Raw genomic sequence first — 24,765 nt, forward strand, 5'->3', positions numbered from 1 at the left:
CAATCTTCTGAATAATTATTATTGAAAATTGTATTGCATAAGTGATTTCACACAGTATCTTAACAGAAATACTGTAATAGCTTTTGGTAACCAATATCTAACCTTATAAAATACATCCATTATAAACAGAAGCAATGTTTATAATATATTTCTATAGAAATATTGGTATTTGGTAATGATATGAGACAACATATAAGTTAACTCCAATAATGATTACTGTTATATAACAAATTTACCCCAATCCTTAATAAAACTAAGAACCATATCAAAAACAATTTTACTCTTAATTTTAAAACTTTCAAATTGGAGACAGGTAGTACTGGTTGTAAAGTTTGTATTCATCAGATGAAAACCTAGGAAATTTACCTTGAATTGAAGCTACACACTATTAGGATTTTTTAACCCAATCTTAAGCACGGGTGTCATGTTTACACTCATTTTGTAGAGAAGTGTGACCAAGGTCATGTTGGTAAGTCATTTAGAAGTGAAGTGTAATTTTTATTTTATCATTGAGGCAAAGAATTGCATTCTTAAAAAAAAAAAAAAAAAAGTTCTTTTGTTATATTGATTGGGTAACATGACAAGAACCATAATTTACTGACGCAAAAATATTATCATTTCAGAAGAGATATTGGTTATAAATGCTATTAGAAAAATAAAAGTATTACGAGTAGTTTTGAAAAAATCAAAGAACAACATTCATAATATCTCTAAATAAAATAAAAAAAAAGAAAATGTGATATTAAATGGGAAACTTAAAAAAAAAAAAAAAACTCCATAACTGACCAAAACTGTACACACTTACGTAAGGGAGTGAAATTTTACCCCAGTGCACTTCTAATGCCCACACTAATAGCCACAGCACCAAGCATATACTTCTCACCCACAGAGCAAACACCAAACTGAAGCTATAGCCCTACCCAGCCTGGTCTCTATGGCAGCAGTGCCACCAAGAGAGGGGAGGTTGCAGACTAAAATTGTACACGCTTACGTACGGGGGTGAAATTTTACCCCAATGCATTCCTAATGCCCACACTAATAGTCACAGCACCAAGTACATACCTCTCACCCACAGAACAAACACCAAACTGAAGCTATAGCCCTACCCAGCCTGGTCTATCTATGGTACATAGAATGCCACTTGATCAAAGTTGGTGTGGGGTAAAATTTTGCTCCTGGACGTGTTTTAGGGTTATATACATTATTTAAAAAAAAACAGTGAAGTGGGTAAAATAGTGATTTTTTTCAAATGGGTTTTACTGAATAAACTCGGGTGGGTAAAAGCGGGTTACCCACTTTGGTGCCAACCCTGCCACCTAGTGTTTACATTGCTGTGATCATATCCCTTTTGTTCTGTTTCATGCATGCATGGCCAGTAAAACACCATTGCTATGTAATACTGAATGGTAAGGAGACCTGGGCAGTAAAGGAAGAGGAAATTCTTAGTCTGAAACATACAGAAATGACAAATAGATGGATGTGTGCAGCATCCTTGAATACGAGGTCTTGGGAGGGCTAGGCTTGTGATTGAAGAGTTGAGAGGAAGGATGGGGCTGGTGTGTGTTGGTGTTTTGATGAGGAGGGGTAGATTGAGATAGTTTAGGTATGTGGAGAGAGTGGAGGATGACAATTGTGTGCAGGTGAGAAATGTGAACATTGGGAGTTGGGTTGCGAGGGGCAGACTGATAAGAGACCTGGGACGAGGTCTTAGTGTGTGGCCTCATGGATGGGGGACTGAACAGGGAGGCCTCGAGAGATTAAGCAGCTTGGAGAACCGCCATTAGGTGACCAAGGCTTACACATGCAAACATGTTGGAGCCTTTATAAACAATACGATGTGAAAATACATACCATATACAGGGAGTCCATGATATACGAAGCCCCAATACAGTATATGAAAATTCGAAGGTACGAAAGTGATATATATGGGACAAATTCCTCTGTACAAAAGGCATATGCTTTGATGGTACAAAAAGGGCTATGAGAAAATGTTTCAAATTTGGCACATGACCGACAGCAGCACCATTGTCATGTATGACAAGTTAGGCAACTAACTCCACTTCTTCCCAGTCTGTTCCTGCTCCTTGGCTGTGTAGTGCGTGCCTTCTGTACTCCTAGAAGCTTTCGCATCTTGCATCATGCCACCCAAGCGTCCTTCACCTTCATCATCATCATCTGTGGAGCCTATCAAGAAGAAGCAACACCGGACTCTGATGTTGGAGGGCAAGCTTGAAATTACCAAAAGGCACGAGGAAGGCCAGGGCATGAGTGAGATCAGGCGTGCCATGTGCTGACCAGTGTCCAGAGTTGATACAGTTACGAAGAAGAAAGAGCTTTACAAGAAGATGGCAACCTCTTTTTCAAGCTCACCTGCTGCTTGCCATGCCACATGGACACAAAAAGCAGCAGGATGGAGAAAACGGAACAGCCACTGTTAACACGGATGGAGGACTGTTAGCAGAAGAGGATTCCTCTCTTTTATGCTTATTCAAGAACGTGCCATGGGGAGGAGAGAGATGATGCTGCAGGCCCTTCAGATGCCACTTTGGCTGCTGGGGAGACCTTCAAGACCAGCAGAGGCTGGTTTAATGGTTTTAGGAAGAGGGCTGATCTCACCAATGTTCGGCTTTCAAGGAGAGGCTGCAAGTGCCGATTCAGCAGGTGCATCGGCATTCCCAGAGCACCTGAAGAAAATCAATGAGGAAGGTGGCTACTCCCCAAAGCAGGTGTTTAACATCAATGAGACCAGGCATTATTGGAAGAAAATGCCAACCAGGTAAGTTAAATTCATAATTCGTTGTTTTACAAGTTATTTGTAGGCTAGCTGTAACGAGAAATAATAAAAAATATTCACCCAAATCGAGACAGGTAGTGGTGAAAGGAGTGAAATTTATGACTTCTGAAAGTGGCACGTGCTGTGAAGGTGGCCAGTCATACGAAATCACTTTTGTTAGGGTCAATTTATGCGTGTTTAGTGTTCAGTTCAATTCATTTGCTGGGCGGAGGCATTGCCTTTGCAACGGTGCCACAGTTTTTTGTTTTGAAAGTGACAACACTGTTGTGACTGAGCGATGAAATGCTCTTGAATTTATATGTGCCCTTTATGTAGCTATTTGAGTCAATTTATGTGTTTAACAAGTGTTATGAAAGTGGCATGTGTTTCGAAAGTAGCCAGTCATACGAAATCACTTGTGTTGGTTAGGGTCAGTTTATGCGTGTTTAACTAGTGTTCAGTCCAGTTGCTGGATGGAGGCATTGCCTTTGCAATGGTGCCGCAGTTTTTTTTTTTTTTTTTTTTTGTTATGAAAGTGACGAAAGTGTTGTGAAATTTTTACGTGTTGTGAAGGTGGCCAGTCATACAAAATCACTTGTGTTAGTTTGGGTCATTTTATGCAACCTTAGTACAGTGCAGAGTAGTTAGTTGACAGTTTTTGGGGGGCTCCTGGAATGCATCTTCTCATTTTCTTAAGTTTCTTATGGGGAAAAATGCTTCAATATAAAAAAAAATCGAAATACGTTTTCGTTTTCGTTTTTAAAGGCTCCAACATGCTTGCATGTGTCGGCCTTGGTCACCTAATGGCAGCTCTCCACGCTGCACGATCCATTGCAGCCTCCCTGCTCAGTCCCTTAACCCTAAGGTCACACTTAATGACCTCGTCCCATGTCTTTCTCGGTCTACCCCTCATAACCACACCCCCAATATTAACACTTCTCACCTTCCTCACCCAATTATCATCCCCCATCCTCTCCACATGTCCAAACCACCTCAATCTACCTCTCCTCATCACAACACCAACACACTCCAGTCCCGTCCTACCTCTCAACTCTTCCATTCTAAACCCAGCCCCTCCAGGCCTTGGATGCAGGGATGCACTGCACATCCACCTAATCATTGTCATTTCTGTACGTCTGAGCCGGCGAATATCTTCCTCCTTCACTGCCCAGGTCTCACTGCCATACAGCATTACACTCCTAACACATGCTGCATACAAAGACCCCTTAGCACGTAGGGAAAGCCCTCTCAATGTCAGGAGAGGCAAGAGCTCCCTGAACTTCTTCCAACCACTTCTCACCCTAGCCACAGAGCTAGCTCCAGCCCCACCTCCACTACACAACATGTCTCCCAAATAACAAAACTCTTCCACACACTCAAGAGATTCACCAGCAAGTTCAATCCTTTCACGTCTGACAATCTCCACCTGCTCACCCCGGCACTCCGTACGCATAAAATCAGCATTATCTCGCAGTCTACCTCTGATACCACTACATCTCTTATGCACCCATTTATCACACACACCGCACAAGATGGAATTCCTTTCCACGCCCTTGTGGCAAACTGCACATGGCCACTCTCCCTTGTCCTTGACAGTACCGCCACCAACCCTAGATATCATCACTTTTGTTTTATCTGCATTTACCCTTAAACCCTTTTGCCCCATACCATCTCTCCACTTCCTAAACCTTTCCTCCGCCTCCCTTTCATTCTCTGCAATCAACACCAAATCATCAGCATACAACAACTCCCACGGGAGTCCGTTTCTAAAGTCACGTGAAAGGGCTTCTAGTACCATGATAAACAACATGGGACTCAAGACTGACCCCTGATGCACACCAACATTCACGGAAAACTCATCACTCAAATCTCCATTCACTCTCACCTGGGTGTGAGCACCCACATACATGGCCATAACCACCCTAACCAGCCACTCCTCCAAGCCAAGCTTTCTCATTGCCCACTTCACCACGAAAAGATTTTAAAGGTACCTAATCCTTTCGTTTACCAGGGACTCCCTGTATGTGGAAAGAAGTCATGCCTGTGAGATCTATCTATCTATCTATATACCTAGGCTGCTTCCCCCAAAGAAAGGGAGGTAGCCGAGACAGGACGACACACTTCCCATTTACTCATCCATTCAAACACATTCATTCGCATCTTAGCCCCAAAGGGGAGAACTGACAGATCGGGTGCGAAATGATGAAGTGCGAAGGAGAACTGGAGTTGTTCGAGAGATGGCTGGTAGAGTTGAGCAGAGGGTGTTGCGATGGTTTGGGCATATGGAGAGAATGGATAATGAGCGATTGGTGAAAAAGATAACTAGATCTGATGTGAGAGGTGTAAGGCTGAGAGGAAGACCATGAATAGGATGGATGGACAATGTGAAGAGAGCGCTGTATGCGAGAGGGATGTCTGTTGAGTAAGGAAGAGTGGCTGTGCGTGACAGAAATAAATGGAGAGAAATTGTGAATGAATAAGTGATGACGCAGCCCTGAGGGAATATTCTCCCGCATTTGGCCTGATCAGCTAGTCAGGTCAGGTGCGGGTAAGGGGATGGGTCTGTTATGATGTGGCAGGGGTAAACCAGTTCCTGTGAGATAGAGTAAAAAAATTTCGGAGGCTTGAATACTTAGTGAGCTTCTGGTCCATTTTCATTAGGCATGCTATTGTTTAGTCCTCCCTGTGTTATGTTTTTCCTCTCTTCTTGCTTTCTGAAGTCTGCCTTACACTATATTTGTATGGGAAAAGAGACCAGGATGATGATGATCTGCTTGTTCAACAATGGGTAGACTTGTCATACTGGAGGAATTAAAATAATGAAGCCTTCATTACTGATAACTTCTACACTGCTAGAGGTCCCCCGTAAGTTAAATAAAATTGTCAGAAGGTAACAAGATGATGAAATAATGTAACATTTGACTGAAGAGGAAGGCCTCATGAATAATATGTAGATATATGAGTAATCTGATTGTACTGTTTTATCGTGTCATTTTCATTGATCCGTATGCATTGAATCTTTTTCTCTCCCACAGTTAAAGTAACAAACCATCTTTTGTGCAGCGGTGGCAACTTACCCATGATGGTTAATGGCCACTTTGGACTTGGTGTCCACTTCAATAAACGAGTAAGTTGGTGTCATTCTTCATTGTTATGTTTTTGTAGTTGTTTATCGTACTGTACAGTATAATGTATCGATTGGTTATCCATGTTTTGCTTCTCTTGATAATCATAACCCAGTTTCCCACATTTACATTATCACTGGGTGAGTTTAAGAAGGGTTGTCCATGATAACTGTTGATTTTTTTAAACCATCATTTTGTTGTATTCCAAACAGGTTTGGATATTTCAGAACACCTCTTCCTTAGCAATGTTTTTGCACATTGCATATCAGTATCCTTTCGTATGTTACTAACTGGTCACCTACTCGTGGCCCTTTCAGTGTGAGGACACCTGTTTTATTTGGGGGGGGGGGGGATTATTAGCCAGAATAAGGATGTCCTTGGGCAGAGGAGATTACTGAAGACTGTTTCCAACCCCATCAACATAGGGGCATCTTGTTTTAGCTGAAAAATTATATGGTGTATCATGTAGCATAGCCTAAAGCATAAATAGACATTCCTCTCATACATACATACACTTTGCAAGGCAGTATTTGTTGCCTGCCTGGGGTCATTCATTTTTTTCTTCACCTGCTGGCTGTTTTCCAAGCTGCATGGCCTCCTGCATCACTGCCCTGTTGGAGTGGCCGAACACTGAGGCTTGTGCCTAGGACCTCATCCCACATTTTATGTGGTCTGCCACCAGAAACTATTCCTTCACTGTTCAGGGATGTACAGTGCCAAACCCAGCAGTTCACACATTCTTTCAACATACATGGGACACTTACCCCACTTATTCAGGTGTGGAACCCATTGAGCCAAATAAATGCTTGATTTTGTGCAATAGTATACAACACCTTAAGAGAATTCTATGATGTAAATGTAAAAGCAAATGAATTTGATAGTCTGTGGCTTTTATGTGTGGGAATGTTAAGATACTAATGTACAGTGTATGGTGGTTTGCATGTACTGTATGAAACAAATAGATGCTTAGTGGTTTAGTAGGGTCAGGCATTCCATCTAAATGTGGCCTTTGTAGATCATAGGCTTTTATTCTCATCGGGTAAGGAGACTCGTTGGATATAGCTGGTTAATATCCTTTTTTTGTATTGCTTATGCAGAGTATGGCAATGGTAGAAGGATTTTTGTAACACAGAATAGGACAATAAGGTGTAATAAGCCAAACAAATCACTTAGGAAAAAAACTTCCTTAACTCCTAAAAAATGGGTGTCTGCACATGCTGTCCGAGGGTATTAGGGACAAAAAGACGGGTGTCTGCATATGCGGTCATGCCTCCCTACCACCACACTCACACACCACCCCCCATTCCCTCCACCCCCATTTCTATCCCCCCACTTCCCCTAACCACCTCTCACCCCACCTGCTGTCCCCACCCCTCACCCCACCTGCTGTCCCCACCCCTCACCCCCATCCCCATCCCCCCACCACCCCCAACCCCCCATGCCTCCTACCACCTCCCCATAACCCCTCACCCCTATCCTCAACACCCTCCACACCCCAAACTGCCCTACCCAACCCCCCCATGCCCCACAACCACCCCCCCACCCTCCACCTGTACCCACCCCCCTTCCCCACCCCTACCCATCACCCCCCCCTCACTCCACTGCACCATCCCACAAACCCCCACAACCCCCCACCAAACTGCCATCCCCCCACCAAACTGCCATCCCCCCACAAACCCCCCACCATATTCAACCTGCCAATTATGCCTGTCCTGGGAGTATGTCAAAAAAATCCATTGCTCGTCTTTTAGGGGTTAATCAATAAGAATATTGTCCTAAATGTGAGAGATGGTTGGGGTTCATTGTTTATGTAATGCTGCTCAGGGAGGAGTGACAGATCACTTTTGCCTTAAATGTTTGGATTGAGTTGCATAGCCCCTGGCCCCTACACTCCTGATAGAGCAACGAAAGATTGAGTGTAGGCTGGATGGATGTCCCTTTGCATAATACAAGTTGGGAGATGACTGGTATATGGACTTAGTACAGTAGGCTGCTGTATGTGATGCAGCACAGGCTGACAGACATGGGATGCAGGATAAAAATTAAAAGTAGGAATCATGTAAGCATCATGTATGTGAGAGTTTAAGGTTATGCCATCAGATTCTTTAATTTTTTTATGAGCCTGTCTTGCAGATTTTTCTTGCACTTGTCAGTGTGAATGCAATATGCATGTAATTTTGATTACCATTGTTAGTGATCTCTAAGCTTTATGTTTTAAGTTTTTGTTTCTGGACACGCGTGTACTTCCCACTCCTTTGTAATACTGGGAAATGGGTTTAAAATGTTCATGATAACTGGAAGTTAAATTTAGCTGTGAGCAGTATTGATTGCCATGACATGCTGGTAAATTTTCATGATTTGTGCTGGATATGAGCCTAATTACTTGTTTTTTCTTACAGGAATCCGATAATATAAATGAGGAGGAGGAGTTTTCAAGGTTAGTTATTGTTTGTTTCATATTGTACAGTGTATGCAGTAATTGTGTGTGAAGCAGTTATACCACACACTAATAGAAAAAGGTAAGATAACCAGTATTGTTTGTTGTAGAGAAATGTTTTATTACTGTATCAAAATCAAATGTCACTATAGTATAGGAATACATTTTGCTGGTGAAGTTTAGGAATAACTTGTTTTGTCCGTGTCAGCTTTGGGTTTAACCCGTGCATTGCACAATTATCTTTTTTGATTCCACCCCTAGGTGTGCAAAAAATTATTATTTTTTTATTATTAGTTTTGTTTATTATAAACTTGAAGATAAACATTAAGGGCATTATCTGGTGAAAAAAAAAAAAAAATTCTCTCTCTCTCTCTCCCCGTCTTTGTGTAGCGCCATGTGTAACTTTGCATTGGGGTGTAGTGAAAAAATTAGTTTTTGTTTATTATAAACTTGAAGACAAACATCCAGGGCATCATCTGGTGGGGGGAAAAAAAAAAATCTCTCCATCATTGTGTAGCACCGTGCGTAAATTTGCATAGGGGTGTAGTTAGTGGTGATGCACGGTCACTGGAAGGTTAGCATAACCTGAACTGTGGCTTGCAACGTGATGCTACCCAGCCTAAGCTATGGCTCGCAGTCCACAGGTTAACTGCATTTAGGGTATGTTAAGCCTACTTCTATTGTTACATCTAAGTCTTGATTCTTCCATGAATTGAATTTAAGATTTCTCTAAACAGTTTTGTATACATAGCAAAATAAATGACAGTTGAACTAGCCACTACAAATCCTGAGAACATTGTCATGGAATTTAGCAGCTCATAGCAACATCTGTAATGTCATGGGTGGTCATATTGTATCATTTATAAAGGCCCCAACTTGCATGCATCGGCCGTTGTCACCCAGTGGCTGCTCTCCATGTTGCTCAGTCTCTGGCAGTCTTCTTGTTCTTAGAGGTCACACTTTGACTTTGTCCCAGGTCTTTTCAGTGTGTCTCTTGCAACCCTTCCCCAGATGTTCACATTTCTCACTTTCTGCACTCAGTTGTCATCCTTCATCCTCTCCAAATTCCCAGACCATCTCAATCTACCCCTTCTCATCACAGCAATACACTCCAGTCCCATCCTTCCCTGCAACTCTTCAGTCTTAAACACCCCCCTTAGGCCACACATTCAAGGATGCACTGCACATCCATCTAATCATTATCATTCCTGTATGTTTGATCCTATGAATGTTCTCTTTACTACCCAGGTCATACCACCATACAGCATTACACTCCTAATACATGCCACATACAAAGATCCCTTAACACAAAGGGAGAGCCATCTCATTGTCAAGAGAGGCAACAGCTCCCAGAACTTCCTCCAACCACTCCTTAGCTCCACCTCCAGTACATAACATGTCCCATCATCATCATCATCATCGTCATCAATAATAATCTGGACCCCTGTTCCCACCCTAGTGTGGGGTGAGGAGTAGCAGCATCCAGACAGCCAATGTTTGCCCAGTTCAATGGGCCATGCTTCCATTCACTCATCTTTCAAGCCCACAGCATCCCGGCTCTATCTGATAGGCCAAAAGGTTTCATCACGTACTGTAGCTTCATATAGTTTATAGGTTATACCTATCTGATAAAGTCAATCTGAATTCTGTCATATTAAAAAAGGGGTGCCAAACCCCTGGTCATGGTGCTTCTCCACACAAAATTCATCCAGCCAGCTCAGTCTCTTGTCAGTCCCTTTTCATCAGCATACCTCTTTTCCTCACACACTCATCCACCATGCCTCTCCACTTTTTTCTTGGCCAACCCCATCTCCTCCCTCCTCAGATTCGCTTAAGATATACCTTTTTCACTACTGTATTGTCATCCATTCTCTCGCCATGGCCATACCACTGTGGTACACTCTCTCTGATTCTGGTGTCCACGTACTTCCTTACTCTACATCTTTCAGGAATCATGTTATTCTGTATCCTGTCCACACTATATACTCCACATACATTCCTCAACAGTCCCATTTTCACTGCTGTTACTCTTGACTTCTCATTTTCTTGGCATACCATAGTCTCACACTCATATGTTAAAGTTGGCACTAATATTCCTTCTTGTAAGCCTTGTGCTGCTGCAACACTCAAGCCTCTGTTTCTTATCAAGGCCTTCATTGCACCAGCTACTTTCTTTCCTTGTGTCACTCTGCTTTCCATTGCCTTTGCACATTTTATTGTTTTCTGTCACGGTACCCAGGTATTTGAACTCCCTTATTAATTCCAGTTTCTCTCCATTCACTGTAACATCACAGTGGGAGTCACCTTCTTTCTCAGTAACCATCACTTTACTCTTTTGTGCATTTACTCTAAAGGCATGATGCTTACAGAGATCTACAAAACTTTTTACTAAACTACCAAGCTCTTGTATGTAGTACTGCATCATCCGCATTCATCAAATTTAAAATATTCTCTCTATCACCATTCTTTACCATCCCCATCCTTCTATCCATTACCTGTGTTTTAACTTCTCTCATCACCCCATATATATATATATATATATATATATATATATATACACACAGTATATGTATGTATGTATGTATATATATACAGTACAGTATATACAGTAACCTCTCAACTGATGCGAGTTTAAAAAACGCATTTTCGTTTTAACATGAGCAAATATTTAAGGAGATATGTTTAACTAACAAGGGTTTCTCGATTTAACGCGACTTTACACATACGTGATGGTTTCAGATTAGCCGCGCGTGCCTTGGACAGTCCCGAGCTGATAGACCGTGTGTGGCAGTTTATGCTTAAATTAATTTTTTATTTGCCTGTTGCTTAAACTGGTTTTATTCGAACTACTGTATAATATTTGAAAATGAAGTTTGGCCCCATTCTGAGCAATTTGGCTCATTTTCGGACAAAATTTGGCCAGGAAAGTGGAGGCAGATCTAAATTGTTACATCTTGATGCAGCAGAACAGAAAGAAGAAAACCACTCAGACCAAGATAGAGCAGTTCTTTATGAAGAAGACAGAAAACTTAAGGGAGTTATCTTCATCACCAGTAGCAGGGGAGTCAGAGGAAGAGGAAGGACAGCAGAGCGAGGAGGGACAGCAGTGCGAGGAGGGACAACAAATTTAGGGTGGGGAGCGGCAGGAGGTGGGGGAGTGGGGTGAGGAGGGACAGCAGCAGGTGACGAGTGATGCATAGATGAAGTGAGGCTGTGCTGTTATTGTTTGTGACCTACTTACTGTAATGAAAATGTTGCTTTTACTGTAGTGTTTTTATGACCTACTAATGCATTAATAATGTTGAGGAACTTTCACAATGCCGTGAGTGAAGCAGAATTGAAAGAAAATCCACGTAAAAATCGAAAACAGTATGTATTTTGGGAGAAGTAAACAATGCTTCGGCCGAACTAGGGCTCAAATGTTGTTTATTTCTCCCCAAATATACTACTGTATTTTAGTTTTTTACGTGGATTTTCTTTCAAATTAATATTGTTGCTTTTAAGTTTAGAGTAGCATGGGTAGACTTTCCCAGAGTGCAGGAACGTAACCCCCAATATTACCATTGTTTCTTATGGGAAAATTATGTTTAAATAATGCGTTTTTAACTAATGCGACCTCTCAAGGAACCTAACCCTCGCGTTATTTGAGGGGTTACTGTACATATATATATTGAATTATGATGGGAACATCACACAGCCTTGTTGCATGCCCTCATGTATTGTGAACCATTCACTTACATGCCCATTTACTCTCACACGTCTTACTAACGTCATAGAAAACCTTAATGACACCTAGCAGCTTGCCATCCACACCATACATACGCTAAACCTTCCACAATCCATCTCTGTCTACTCTGTCTTATGCTTTTTCCAGATCCATGAATGCTATAAATACTTCATAGTCCTTCTCATAAGCCTTCTTCAGTATCTGTCTCCCTGGAGGTATTTGATCACCACATCCTCTCCCACTCATAAAGCTGCCCTGTTTGTCACTCACTATGCCTCCTGATTTCTCTCTCACTGTTTCTATAATAGTTCTTCCATATAGCGTACCCTCCCTACAACACTGAATAGATTTACGTCAGGATAATTCTTGCACTCACTTCGCTTACCTTTATTTTTGTACAGGGGTACAGTCACTGCCTTTTTCCTCTGCTGGCACAGTTGCACTCGTCCGTGCATTCTTACATATCTCCAACAAGCACTTCATTCTACTTTCTGCTCTACATTTAATCATCTCTGCATGCACCTCATCAACCCCAGCTGCTTACCCATTTTTCAGCTGTTTCATAGCATTCTTCACTTATGCCATCGTCACATTTCTTGGCACTGCATTTCTTCACTGCACACCCCCAAAGCCAATCATGTTAATAGCTGCACTGCCCACTCTATTCCCATTCATCAGACTTTCAAAATATTGTTTTCATCTGGTCCTTGCTTCATCCCCTTGAGTTATTAATTGGTCATTTACGTCCTTCCCACTCTCACATTTCTTTCCACTGTTACTTCTACATTTCCTCACCTGTTTCCAGAATAACTTCCTATTTTCAGAGTAATTTGCATTCATTTTTCTTCCTAGATCATCATTTACCTCTTCCTCTTTCCTCTTCACTAGTCTTCTTACATGCTTCTTGCTATCAGTAAATTCAGTTCTTATTTCAGTTAAATCCCTGTCCTGTATCCACTCTAACCACTTCTTCCTCTTTTCCTCCACCACTCTCTTAACTTTTTCTTCCCACTTGGCAGTACCTTTCTTCTGCATTGTTACTCTTTCAGCACCATACTTTGCTTTGGCGTTCCTAACTATGGAATCCCTGTATTCATTCTACAAATTGTCCAGATCCGTTTAATTTCAATTCACTGATTTCAACTCCTCCCCTACTTTGGCCCTGTATTCATCTCCCATTTCTCCAGTGGCACATGACCCTTGCAGTTGTGCTGCCAGATTTTAATTATATTCAATTAATCTGCCATTTCTTTAATCCTCAGCTTCTTGACTTTCATCTCTCTCCCTGACTGCTGCATTCTCTACTGGTCTGCCTGACTCCTCTCAGCTTGATCTTGCATACCACAGTCTTATGATCTGACACCTCTACATTGTCCTCTCTCTGCCCAGCATCGATTTCTCTACGAGCACGTAATTAGTCAGGCTCCTTTCAACAAGATATCCATTCTATCTGTACATTGTTTATTTATATGCATCTTTATGTTTGAAGTACAGTTATAAACGCACAACATCCATTCCTGTCATAAGTCCCTCAGTTGCTTTCCATTATCATTCTCTCCTGGTACATCATTACTACCCATTATATCAATCACAAGACCAGTGCCTACTCTCCCATTCATATCACCCATTACAAATATTTTGTAACTCCAGGGCATTTCTTTTGCTATGGTAGTCCCTCAGTTATCCGGACGTGCAGTATCCGGACATGTTCATTATCCGGATGCTCGACCGTGGCTGCATCAAACGATTATCTGAATTTATTTGCTATCATCCAGACATGTAATTCCCCAAGGACTTCGGTCAGCCAGCTGACATGTTCAGTCATTCAGCATTGTGGCCGCTGGGCTCGAGCCGTGAGTGGGAAGTAGGCCGTAACCCACAACCAGAGCCAAAATATCCATCTGCTGGTGTACTGTATGGTCAAAGTTGCGCGCTTGTCCGATCACTTCCAACAGACCTCCAGCACCCGAGTAATACGACTGTAACCCACAAGCAGTGTCAAAACGTCCATACACATCCCCACTGATTATCCAAAAACTCACAGCCACCAGGCCAAGTCTTTCGTAACTGCCACTGAGAATGTAACACAGACCGCAAGCCTCAAGTACATGTTCAATGACAGCGGCCGTCCACCTCTCTGCCGAACGTCCAAAATTGCCTGGTCATCAGGAGTTGTGTTTCCGCATGGCCACTTGGTGTCCAACAGACCGCAAGCCATGAGTAAATGTGCGATTAAAAACGCTTGTCCACCCCGAGACAGAAGGGTGAAAATCCTGCCCACATCCTCACTTCTCCCCCCCTCCTGTCTGTCCTCTATACCCACCCGGCTCCCCCTCCTCACTCCCTCAGTCCCTACCCTCCTCCGTGGTGATAACACTGACTCGTGAGTTTTTAAATATTTTTTGCGACTTATTCGACTACTGTTGATCGTACTAAATTCCACAAAATGCACGAGAAAGCTCATGAAATTCTGCATCTAGGCATATGCTTAACTCCTGGAAGGTACTGGCAAAATTTTGCAGTAGGATGGTGAGAATTTATATGAAGGTAATTTTTACTCTTGATCACTTTATTCCCACTGCATTTCTGTACTTTTACTTAACAGTTTGATGTGTGTTTATTAACTTATCTTATGGTACAAACACCAACGAAGATGATGTTATATCATTTGTACCAATACAGTATAACCAATTTCCGTTGGCATATTTGGCCATGGAATTTTTTTTCAGCCCAAGGAGCAGTCACTCGTCACAGATAACTGATTGTCACCCCAACACACCCCTCTATCCCATGCTATAGTCACCCCTACACACCCCTCTATCCACCACTACACTGTCACCCCAACACACCCCTCCATCCTTACTATACTGTCACCCCTACACACACCTCTATCCAACCACAATACTGTCACCCCTACACACCCCTTGAGTTTTTTTGTGGATTTTTGTTATGCAATGTTTTCTTGATGTTTAGCATTAATATAGATAATCCTATGTGTGTTTTGATGTCTCAGTGTGGCAGAATGACTGGAAAACAGTGCCAAAATTAGGAGGGGTACTGTACATACAGTAGTGTATAGGTCAGGTGTTTTTTTGTTTTCAGTGTTTTTTTCTGATCATGGTTTTCTTGGTGTTCAGCATTACTTTGGATATTCCCATGTGTGTTTTGATGTCTAAATGTGGCAGATTGACCTGAAAACAGTGCCATAATTAGGAGGGATACTGTACATACAGTACAGTAGAGTATAAGTAGGGTGCTTCTTGGTTTTCAGTGTGTGTTTTTTTTAATGGTTTTCTTGGTGTTTTGCATTACTTTGAATATTCCTGTGTGTGTTTTGATGTCTAAATATGCCTGAATGATCAGAAAACATTGATAAAGTATGCAGAGGTACTTGACAAATAGGTTAGGTATAGGTTGGAGGTTGGGTGTAAGTAGGGTCTGGGTATACAGTAGTAGAGGAACAGTGTTCATTATCCGGATGTTGCCACTACTGGGACATGCCTTTGGCTCTATTATGTCCGGGTAATTGAGGGATTACTGTATAAACAATGTTTATTGGTCACACTTAACACTGTACTCTCAAACCCTCTTGCCCCATTCTGCCTCTCCACATCCCAAGTCTTTCCTCTGCCTCTCATTCTCTGCAGTCAACACCTAATCATCATCATACAACGTCTCCCATGGGAGTCCTTTTCTGAATTCTTGTGAGAGAAATTTAAGCATGATGGCAAACAGTAAAGGGCTCAGGACTGACCCTGATGTACGCTTACACTCCTGGAAAACTCATCACTCAAATCTCCGTTCACTCTCACTTCGGTGCAAGCACCCACATACATAGCCATAACCACTCTAACCAGCCATTCCTTGATCCTGAGCTTTTCTATTGTTCGGTTCACAACCTCTCTGGGGACTCTTTCAAATGTCTTTCCAAATCAGCCAAAACAAAGTACAACTTTTTTTTTTCTTCCATACATTTCGTGAAGCTGTCGGTCAGTGAATATGGCCTCAGTGGTTTCTTGTCTGACATAAGCCCAAACAGCATCTCGTCAGTATTCATGCTTTCCCTTATCATACCTTCTAGGACTCGCTCTGTTACCTTCATTATCTGGTCTAAAAGTTTATGCCTCTATAGTTTTCTTCTTCTGTCTATCTATCTATTGCCAGACGCCTCAATCCCATTTGGGGTGGCCACAAACAAATCGCCTCCAAGTCACCCTGTTCCCCGCCATTTCACTGCCCTGCTCCCAACTCACACCCCCCTCTCTCATATACCTCTCCACCCCATCCCTCCATCTCATCCTTGGCCTCCCCCTCCCTCTTCTCCCCTCCACCTCACTCACATACACTCTCTTCGTCAGTCTTTCACCCTCCATCCTCTCCACATGGCCAAACCACCTCTGTGTGTTCCTCATAACGCTTCCTATCACATCCACATCCACACCACAACGCTCCTTTATATCCTCATTCATCAGCCTGTCTCTCCATGTGACTCCACAGGCTCCTCTTAAATAACTCATTTCCACTGCTCTCGCTCTTGACTTGTGTCCTTCCAACAACGTCCAAGCTTCACTTCCGTACATTAGAGTTGGTATCACAATACTGTCATGTAGTAACTTTTTCACTTGCATGCTCACTTCCCTGTTTCTTATCACTGCTTTCAAAGAACCAGCAACCTTTCTTCCCTGCTGTACCCTTTCAAGCACTTCACCCTCCAAACCTCCATCCTTACTTATCACACTACCCAAGTACTTAAATGTACTCACATTTTCCAATTCCTCACCATCCAACCTCGCTGTACATTCACTGACTTCACCTCTCTCAAAGACCATCACTTTACTCTTCCCTACATTCACCTTTAGATTCCGTTTCTTACACACTCTCCCAAACTCATCCACCAAGCCTTGCAGCTCCCCATCGTCTTCTCTCAGCAACACAGTATCATCTGCAAACAACAGTACAGGGAATTTCCAAACACTATCCTCTCTCACCAGGGCCACTCCAACATCCACTACCCTACCTTGTACCTCTTTTATTACCCCATCCATGTACAGATTGAACAACCATGGAGATATGACACATCCCTGTTTCAACCCAACTTTCAAAGAGAAAAATTCACTTAGTTCACCATCCATATGCACTGCAGCCTTCGCACCATCGTACATACTCTTCACAGCATTCAACAACTTCCCATCTACTCCATATATTCTTAACACTTTCCACAATCCTTGTCTATCCACCCTGTCATATGCTTTCTCCAAATCCATGAAAGCCGCATACAACTTCTTCCCCTTCTCTAGAAACTTTTCCACTAAAGATCTAAGAATGAATATCTGATCTACACAACCTCTTCCCTTCCTAAAGCCTCCCTGTTCTTCTCCAACTAAATTCTCTGTTCTTTCTCTAGCTCTGTCAATAAATATCCTACCATACACTTTTCCAATTATACTAAGAAGGCAAATGCCCCTATGATTACCACACACTTCTTTTTCCCCTTTTCCTTTGTACAAGGGAATAATTATACCTGACTTCCAATCCTCCGGGACTCTACCTTCCTCCCAGGCCAATCTGTACATCTTCCACATCCATTCTACTACTATCTCTCCCCCATGCTTCAGCATTTCACCATACACTCCATCAATTCCTGGGGCTTTCCCCGATTTAACTTTCTTCATTGCTTCCACAACTTCTATCCTACTGATTTCTTCCAGTCTTCTCACCTCCCTCCTTCTCCCAGCCATTCCCCAGCCACTTATACTCACATTACTTCCATCCTTTATGTTCAACAATTCCTTAAAGTGTTCTCTCCATCTGCTCACTTTTTCTCCCTTCTCCACTAGTAATCTACCATTTTTATCTTTCACTCCCCTGCTAACTTCACTTCCCTGTCTTACTCTTTTCACCTCTTTCCAGAACATTTTCTTACAGTCCCTCCACTTTACACTCAAATTCCTTCCAAATTCCTCATCCACTCACTTCTTACTCTCTCTTACTAATCTTTTCACCTCTCTCTTTCTTTCTACATATAACTCTCTCTTCCGCCTCTCAACTTCTTCCACGCCCCTATTTCTCATCCATTCATTGTATGCTTTCTTCTTTTGTGCCACTGCCTGTTTCACCTCTTCAGTCCACCACACTGTTCCTTGCATCCCCCTCCGTCTTCTCTTCCTTCCACACACCACATCACATGCTGCACATATTTCTTCTGTAAATATCCTACACACACCTTCCACGTCTCCCATCTGCTCCAATTCATATTTGCCCAATCGTTCCTCCACTTCTCTCTTATACTCTGCCTTTTTCTCATCCTCTTGTAACCTTTCCCTCTCCTTGGAACTACTCCTTCCTCTCATCTTTCCTCTCTTCTATTCCTCCATCTTACTTTAATTCTAATTCTGGCCACCACCAAGTAGTGGTCAGAAAGTCCACTCCCCCAACCTCTATAAACTCTTGCATCCATTACACATCTTCGCATCCTTTCATCCACACACACATAATCAATTTTGCCTTCCTTTCATTCAGTTCACCACCCACCCTTCTCATCACTTGCCATGTATACCTGTGGATCATTTTATGCCTGAAGAGGGTATTGGCTATCACCAACCCCCTCCCAGCACAAATGTCCACTAACACACTCCCATTCTCACCTATCTCAGCAGGCACACCCCACTCACCAAATATTCCATCCACCTTCACATTCCCAACTTTACCATTCATATGACCAATCAAAAACACTCTCTCATTCCTTCCAAACTTTTCCATGCACACTTCTACATTTGTCCAGAACTCTTCTAGCACGATCTTGCGTTGGTGCATACACACACACAATCGCCCACATTTGTATTCCAACTTTCAACTTTACCCACACAATCCTTGACCCAACTGATCCATACTGTCTTATGCTCTTCTTCCATCTTTTACTTTGGCCTCTCATTCTCACCTACTCCTGCACATATACCTCATCCATACTCCCATTCTCTCACACTTTCTCCTTTCCATTTTGTTTCAGTTATTCCACATACATCCACTTTCCCACCCTCAAGCACCTGGACAATCTCTCTCTCTTTCACCTCATCATTCGCTCTCCTTCTTCTTTATGATAGATAAAAAGTTTATGAAGAATTTTGCTGTAATATGTAGTTTTGTATAATTAATTGTTTTCTTTTATGCAGGGATTCTAAGAAAAATAAAGAAAAGAAACAAAACACTGGAAAATTAATTAAAGCAGCGCAGGAGGAAAATAAGAAGAAAGAAGATGAAAAAAAGAAACGAGAAGAAGAAGAAAGGCGAAAGGAACAGGAAGAGGAAAAGAAACGCCAGGTTTGTAGTTTGTTTTAATGTTGCTTTGTTTGTTTCAATGTAGCTCTGTGTAGTGGTTACCTGAGTTAAAGTTTCTTTACTCTGTTTACATCTCACTGAACTCATTGTTGTGCTTGATATATATTTTTACATGTTTTGATGGTAGGTGGGGGTGCTCACCATCCACTCACTCAATGTAATGCTGCTCATGGGTGACTGCCCTTCCTTCCTTCCTTCCTCTTCTGTCTTTGCTTCCTTCATTCTTTCCTCTTCCTTGAGCGTACAGGTGACTTTGCATTCCCTCTTTTGTCTTTCCTCTTTCCTCTTCCTTCTGCCTATGGGTGACTCTACACTGAGCGACAAGCCAGATGGTTTCCTTTAAACCTGGAAACCATTACTACGTTGGGTGGTAATCACATAACCAAATTTTGATGCCTGTTGGTTTAGTGGGCAGTTAAGGCGGCACTACAATCAAATTGATCTTTGGTAGCCTCCCTATTGAGCCCCCTATCCCTGAATTCACATTCTATGACCTCTTCCCAGGTCGTCTTCGGGCTGCTACTACGCCCAGTGTTAACATGAATTAGTGTTTAGTGAGTAATTAAGGCACTCCAATTGGATTGAGCCTGTGCAGGTTAATATCCAATGGGTGGTTGGGACTTGTTGCTCTTGTAATACCACTCAGGGATGAGTGAGGCTAGTCATTCTCATCTTAAATGTCAGGTCCAACTTGCCTTGTCCTGAGCTCCTGTGCTCCTCCTGGGGCAACACAGGATTTGATGATGATGATGAGTACCACAGTCAGATGAAAAGCTCATTTCCATCATTGGTGTATACTGAGGCACTTAACAAGTGAATGTGGAGTTAACAAAGCATTACTGTATTAGGTTTGGGGGCATTTGTGTGTGGAAGCCAGTTGCTGTGAGGCACGCAGTTATCTACCCAGTGACCCACCTCACTGTCTTCCCGTATCTTCACATATACTGTGTTCTCATACTTATTGTGTATTGTACTTGGTAATAGCAGTTTTCATTACCACTGCCTGATAAAAATTTGCACTCCTGCAGTTATAGCACATTTTTTGGCAAAAAAACATTATCATCACACACCTGAGCTGGTTTCTACCAACAGTGTTGGTACAAAATCTTTGGTTTCTGATGACTTTGAGGGATTCAAAGATGAGGCCCTGCTCAAGGAGTTAATCACTGATGGTGGGGATTACTAACTCTACCCCCTAGCCTCAGAACCCCCTTACCTCAAGCCCATTTCAAGTGTTTCTTCCATATTGTGCCCATTTCATCATATTCTCTTAACCTAACCGTGCCTGTATATGTTTCTGATACCATAACTGTATGTATTTGTACTTAGTGGATCTAATTTGTTGTAAAAGGGAAAATTAGGGTTTGCAAGTGAGTGCCTGGTGCCAGTTGGGATAAATCTCATTGGCTCTGTGCATTCATTATTGTTCTGTTTCATTATCACGCACTAGGCATGGCACCAATTATGTATGGTAACCAGTGGACCACTGTACTGTAAATCTGCCAGGAAATTGTGTTTGGGTGACAAGATGAAAGGCACAAATTTTAATTTTTAGGCTTACGAGGGAAAATTCAGCCATTTGCTGTGATGGATAATGATATGTCAGAAAATGCAGCAGAGGATGTATGTTTGTATGTACAGTATACAGTATACATACAGTGATCCTGTGGTTATCATGCAGTTGGTTAAAGTGGTTATTGTTATCACGTTATCACTGCAGGATGAAAATCTCCACTCCTGCTGTTTTCATTCATTTTTCAACCTATTACCGCACACCTGAGCTGGTGCAGTATCTGTTTTTACCGATGCCTTTGAGGGATTCAAGATGAGGCTGTATTTGAGTTAGTCCTAGGTGTTGGAGACCACTATCTCTCCACCCCTTAGCCTCAGAACCCTTTACCTCAAGCCCATCTCAGGTCTCTGTATGGTATATGTTTTGTCTGTTGTGCTGTACTGCTGATTTCATGTGTGTGTTGTGTCAGGGAGAACAGGTGGAGATTGTCAGGCATGAAAGGACTGAACTTGCTGGTGAGCTTCTTGAGTGTGTGGAAGAGTGTTGTTATTTGGGAAACATGTTATGTGCCGAAGGTGAGGCTGGAGATAGCTCTGTGCCTAGAATGAGGAGTGTTTGGAAAAAGTTCAGGGAGCTGTTTCCTCTCCTGATGTTGAGAGGGCTTTCCCTCCGTGCTAAGGAATCTTTATATGCAGCATGTGTTAGGAGTGTAATGCTGTATGGTAGTTAGACTTGGGCAGTAAATTTTTCATTCTGATGTTAGTATGACGACTTTGCCCGTCATCCGATGTAAGCTTTAAAGAAATAGTTAGGGAGTCGTCATTTTTTTGGATGACAGGCAAAAGTGGGTGGAGCTAAGCCTGCCACAGCTGTTGTGTGCATGCTCACTTGGTTTGTTTGGCTCAGTGTGGTGTGAGGTTCCTCTCAGGTAGGATGTACAACTCTTGACTTCCCGCCAAACGCTTATGCTCCTTTTTCTCACATATATGCGGTGTTATTATTTAAGAAAATGCAACAAATGATGCATTATTGGAAAGGAAGTTTATTCTGCTATGTATTGAAGCAAAAAATATTATTGCTTCTTGAATAGTTTTTTGGGGGCAAATATTTTTTTAAAGGAGTGTAACTCTTTAGCATGTCAGCTAACTTCTACTCACTTTTTTTTGCATTTTATTTTGTATATATTGCCTTTTTGAACAATGTATGACAGAGCAAAAGTCTTCATCTTCAAAATGAGACCAAAGTGACCTTTCTGTGATGAATAGTAACTTTCCTATGAGCGTCAGAAGTAAAATATCTCTATGCGACTGTTCTGAAAGCTCTCGAGCAAGAGTTACGCACCACAGCCAGAATTTACGCTCACCCCTGTGCGGGATAGGGTTAAGTTGAGAGTGACCAGCCTCACGCATCCCTGAGTGGCATTACATGAGCAGTCAACCCCAACCATCCCTTGGATATAAACCTTCACTGGCTCAATCTGACTGGAGCGCAATAATTACCCACTAAACCACCAGGCACCAAAATTTGGCTATATGGTTACCACCCAGTGTGGTAAGTGGTTTCCTGGTGTACAGAAAATCATTTGGCTTGTCACTCAGTGTAGAGTCATTCACAGGCAGAAGGAAGAGGAAAGAATGAAGGAAGGGAAGACAGAAGAGTGAGTGTAAAGTCACCCGTAGGCAGAAGAATGAGGAAATAATGAAGGAAAGAAAGACAGAAGAGGATGGATGGAAAGAAGGATGGAGGAGAGGAAAGGGTAAACACCCGAGAGCAGCACTACATCGAGTAAGTGGAAGGTGAGCGCCCCCACCTAGGGAAAAGGACATTCGCAGGCTTAAACATACAGAAATGACTGATTGGGTGGATGTGCGGTGCGTCCCTGGGTGTGAGGCCTGGAGGGGCTAGGTTTATGATGGAAGAGTTGATGGGTAGGATGGGACTGGAGTGTATTGGCGTTGTGATGAGGTGAGGTTGATTGAGATGGTTTGGGCATGTGGAAAGGGTGGGGGATGGTAATTGATTGCAGAAAGGGAGAAGTGTTAGTGTTAGGGGTAGGGTCATGAGAGGTAGACCAAAAAGACCTGGGACGTGGTCGTCGAGTGTGACCTCAGGGATAAGGAACTGAACAGAGAAGCTGCCAGAGATCGAGCAGCATGAAGAACTGCCATTAGGTGACCAAGGCCGATGCATGAAAATGTGTTGGAGTCTTAAAAAATGAACGGACAAACTAATTATGCTTGTGTGTGCTTCTGATTTATGTATGTATTTAACCTGTTAATGCGCATGGCAGTTTTTTGAAGGTGTCCGTGGTGCGCAGACATAGGGGTAAAAATGAAATTTTCCAAAGGCCAAATTTTGTCTTAGGAATTGAGAGAACACATGCCAAAGTATATAATAACAAAATATTAGCTCAATATTTACCTTGGTAAAGCTATGGATGAACATCATAGTGTCTGATTCCTTATTGGAATGTATGGTTTTCGTTTTCTTTTTCGGTTTTGGGTTTGGTTTTGAAGGCTCAAACATGCTTGCATGGGTCGGCCTTGGCCACCATGGCACTATATTCGAAATTCACCTGCTCAGCCAGGGCTGTATTGAGCAGTCGCACTCGGAACAGCCAAGGCTGTATAGAGCAGTTACCGGGTTAAAGGGCATAAATTGTTGTTAAGGGACAGTTTGGGTTTACGAGTAGGGTGCCTGGTACTAATTAGGATAAAATCACAGGTTTTTCTCTCTCTCTTTCTCTCAAGAATAGCTAGGTTTGCTTCACAAGAAAGTGTATGGACATTGCAAATCACAACATTCTTTCCAGTGGAGGACAGGTTTCCTCCCCCAGAAAGCCTTAGTCCCCCCTTGCTGTGGAGTAGTACCGGTATATATATTTGTATATGTATATTTTCATTTATTCTAATACATTTTGTAGTACATTGTAGTTTTTTTGTAATTTGATACAATTAGGATTGATTAAAAGTTGTTACAAGGCGTTTTGGGAGTATCATAGAGTAGTGAACTATTTTTTCTATCTATGTATATAGCCAGATGCCTTAATCCCCTAAGGGATGGCCAATGATAAATTGTCTCCAAGTCACCATGTTCTCTGCCATTTGGTTGCCCTCCTCCTAGTTCTCTCATAACTTCTCTACTCCATCCCTCCATTAATTCCTTGGTCCCTTCCTTCACCATACTTATATACAGTGCACTCTTGTAATCTCTCGTTTTGCATCCTTTCCACATGGTCAAACCATTCCATAGTATGTTTCCTAATGCCTTCAGTTACATCAACCTCACAGTGCTCCTTCACTTCTTCAGTTGTCTGAGTTGCTCTATGTAACTCCGTAGGCTCTTCTCATATAACTTATTTGCAGTGCTGTCACTTGACTTGTGTCCTTCCAACAAGGTCCAGCTTCACTTCCATATGTTTGATTGAGGATGACAGTACTGTCATGCAGTGCCCCCCACCCCCCACTTTTTTTTTCCCTCACTTCTCTGTCGGTCATTACTGCTTTCGATGAACTAGCAGCTTGTCTTCTCACATGTTTATTCTTTCATGCACCATTAATTTGATGAAAATGTATATATCTGGTACATAGGATTCCGCACACATACTGGGTACTTGAGGTTTTACTGAATACTGTTTGTAGACCCGAGAGCAGCACAACATTGAGTGAGTGGATGGTGAGCGTCCCCACCTACCACAAAGGTGGGGACGCTCACCATCCACTCACTCAATGTTGTGCTGCTCTCGGGTGTCTGCCCTGTCCTCTTCTTCATCCTTCTTTCCATCCATCTTCTTCTGTCTTTCTTTCCTTCATTCTTTCCTCGTCTTTCTGCCTACGGGTGACTTTGCACTCCCTC

At 42.4% G+C, this 24,765-nt stretch overlaps 1 protein-coding gene across 1 annotated transcript in view; it reads left to right on the forward strand.

Moving 5' to 3' along the window:
• The window catches only part of LOC145407821 (uncharacterized), a 262,418-nt gene that overhangs the window by 79,601 nt on the left and 158,052 nt on the right, over positions 1 to 24,765 (forward strand). The window contains exons 8-10 of the mRNA XM_080278678.1: positions 5,809 to 5,900; positions 8,298 to 8,335; positions 19,232 to 19,379. Of these exons, the coding sequence (XP_080134804.1) occupies positions 5,809 to 5,900; positions 8,298 to 8,335; positions 19,232 to 19,379 (278 nt within the window). The remainder of the gene's footprint in view (positions 1 to 5,808; positions 5,901 to 8,297; positions 8,336 to 19,231; positions 19,380 to 24,765) is intronic.

This window comes from Coenobita brevimanus, chromosome 74, assembly GCF_032717465.1.
Source record: "Coenobita brevimanus isolate Jiangsu-jjx chromosome 74, ASM3271746v2, whole genome shotgun sequence".
Taxonomy (NCBI): Eukaryota; Metazoa; Arthropoda; class Malacostraca; order Decapoda; family Coenobitidae; genus Coenobita; species Coenobita brevimanus.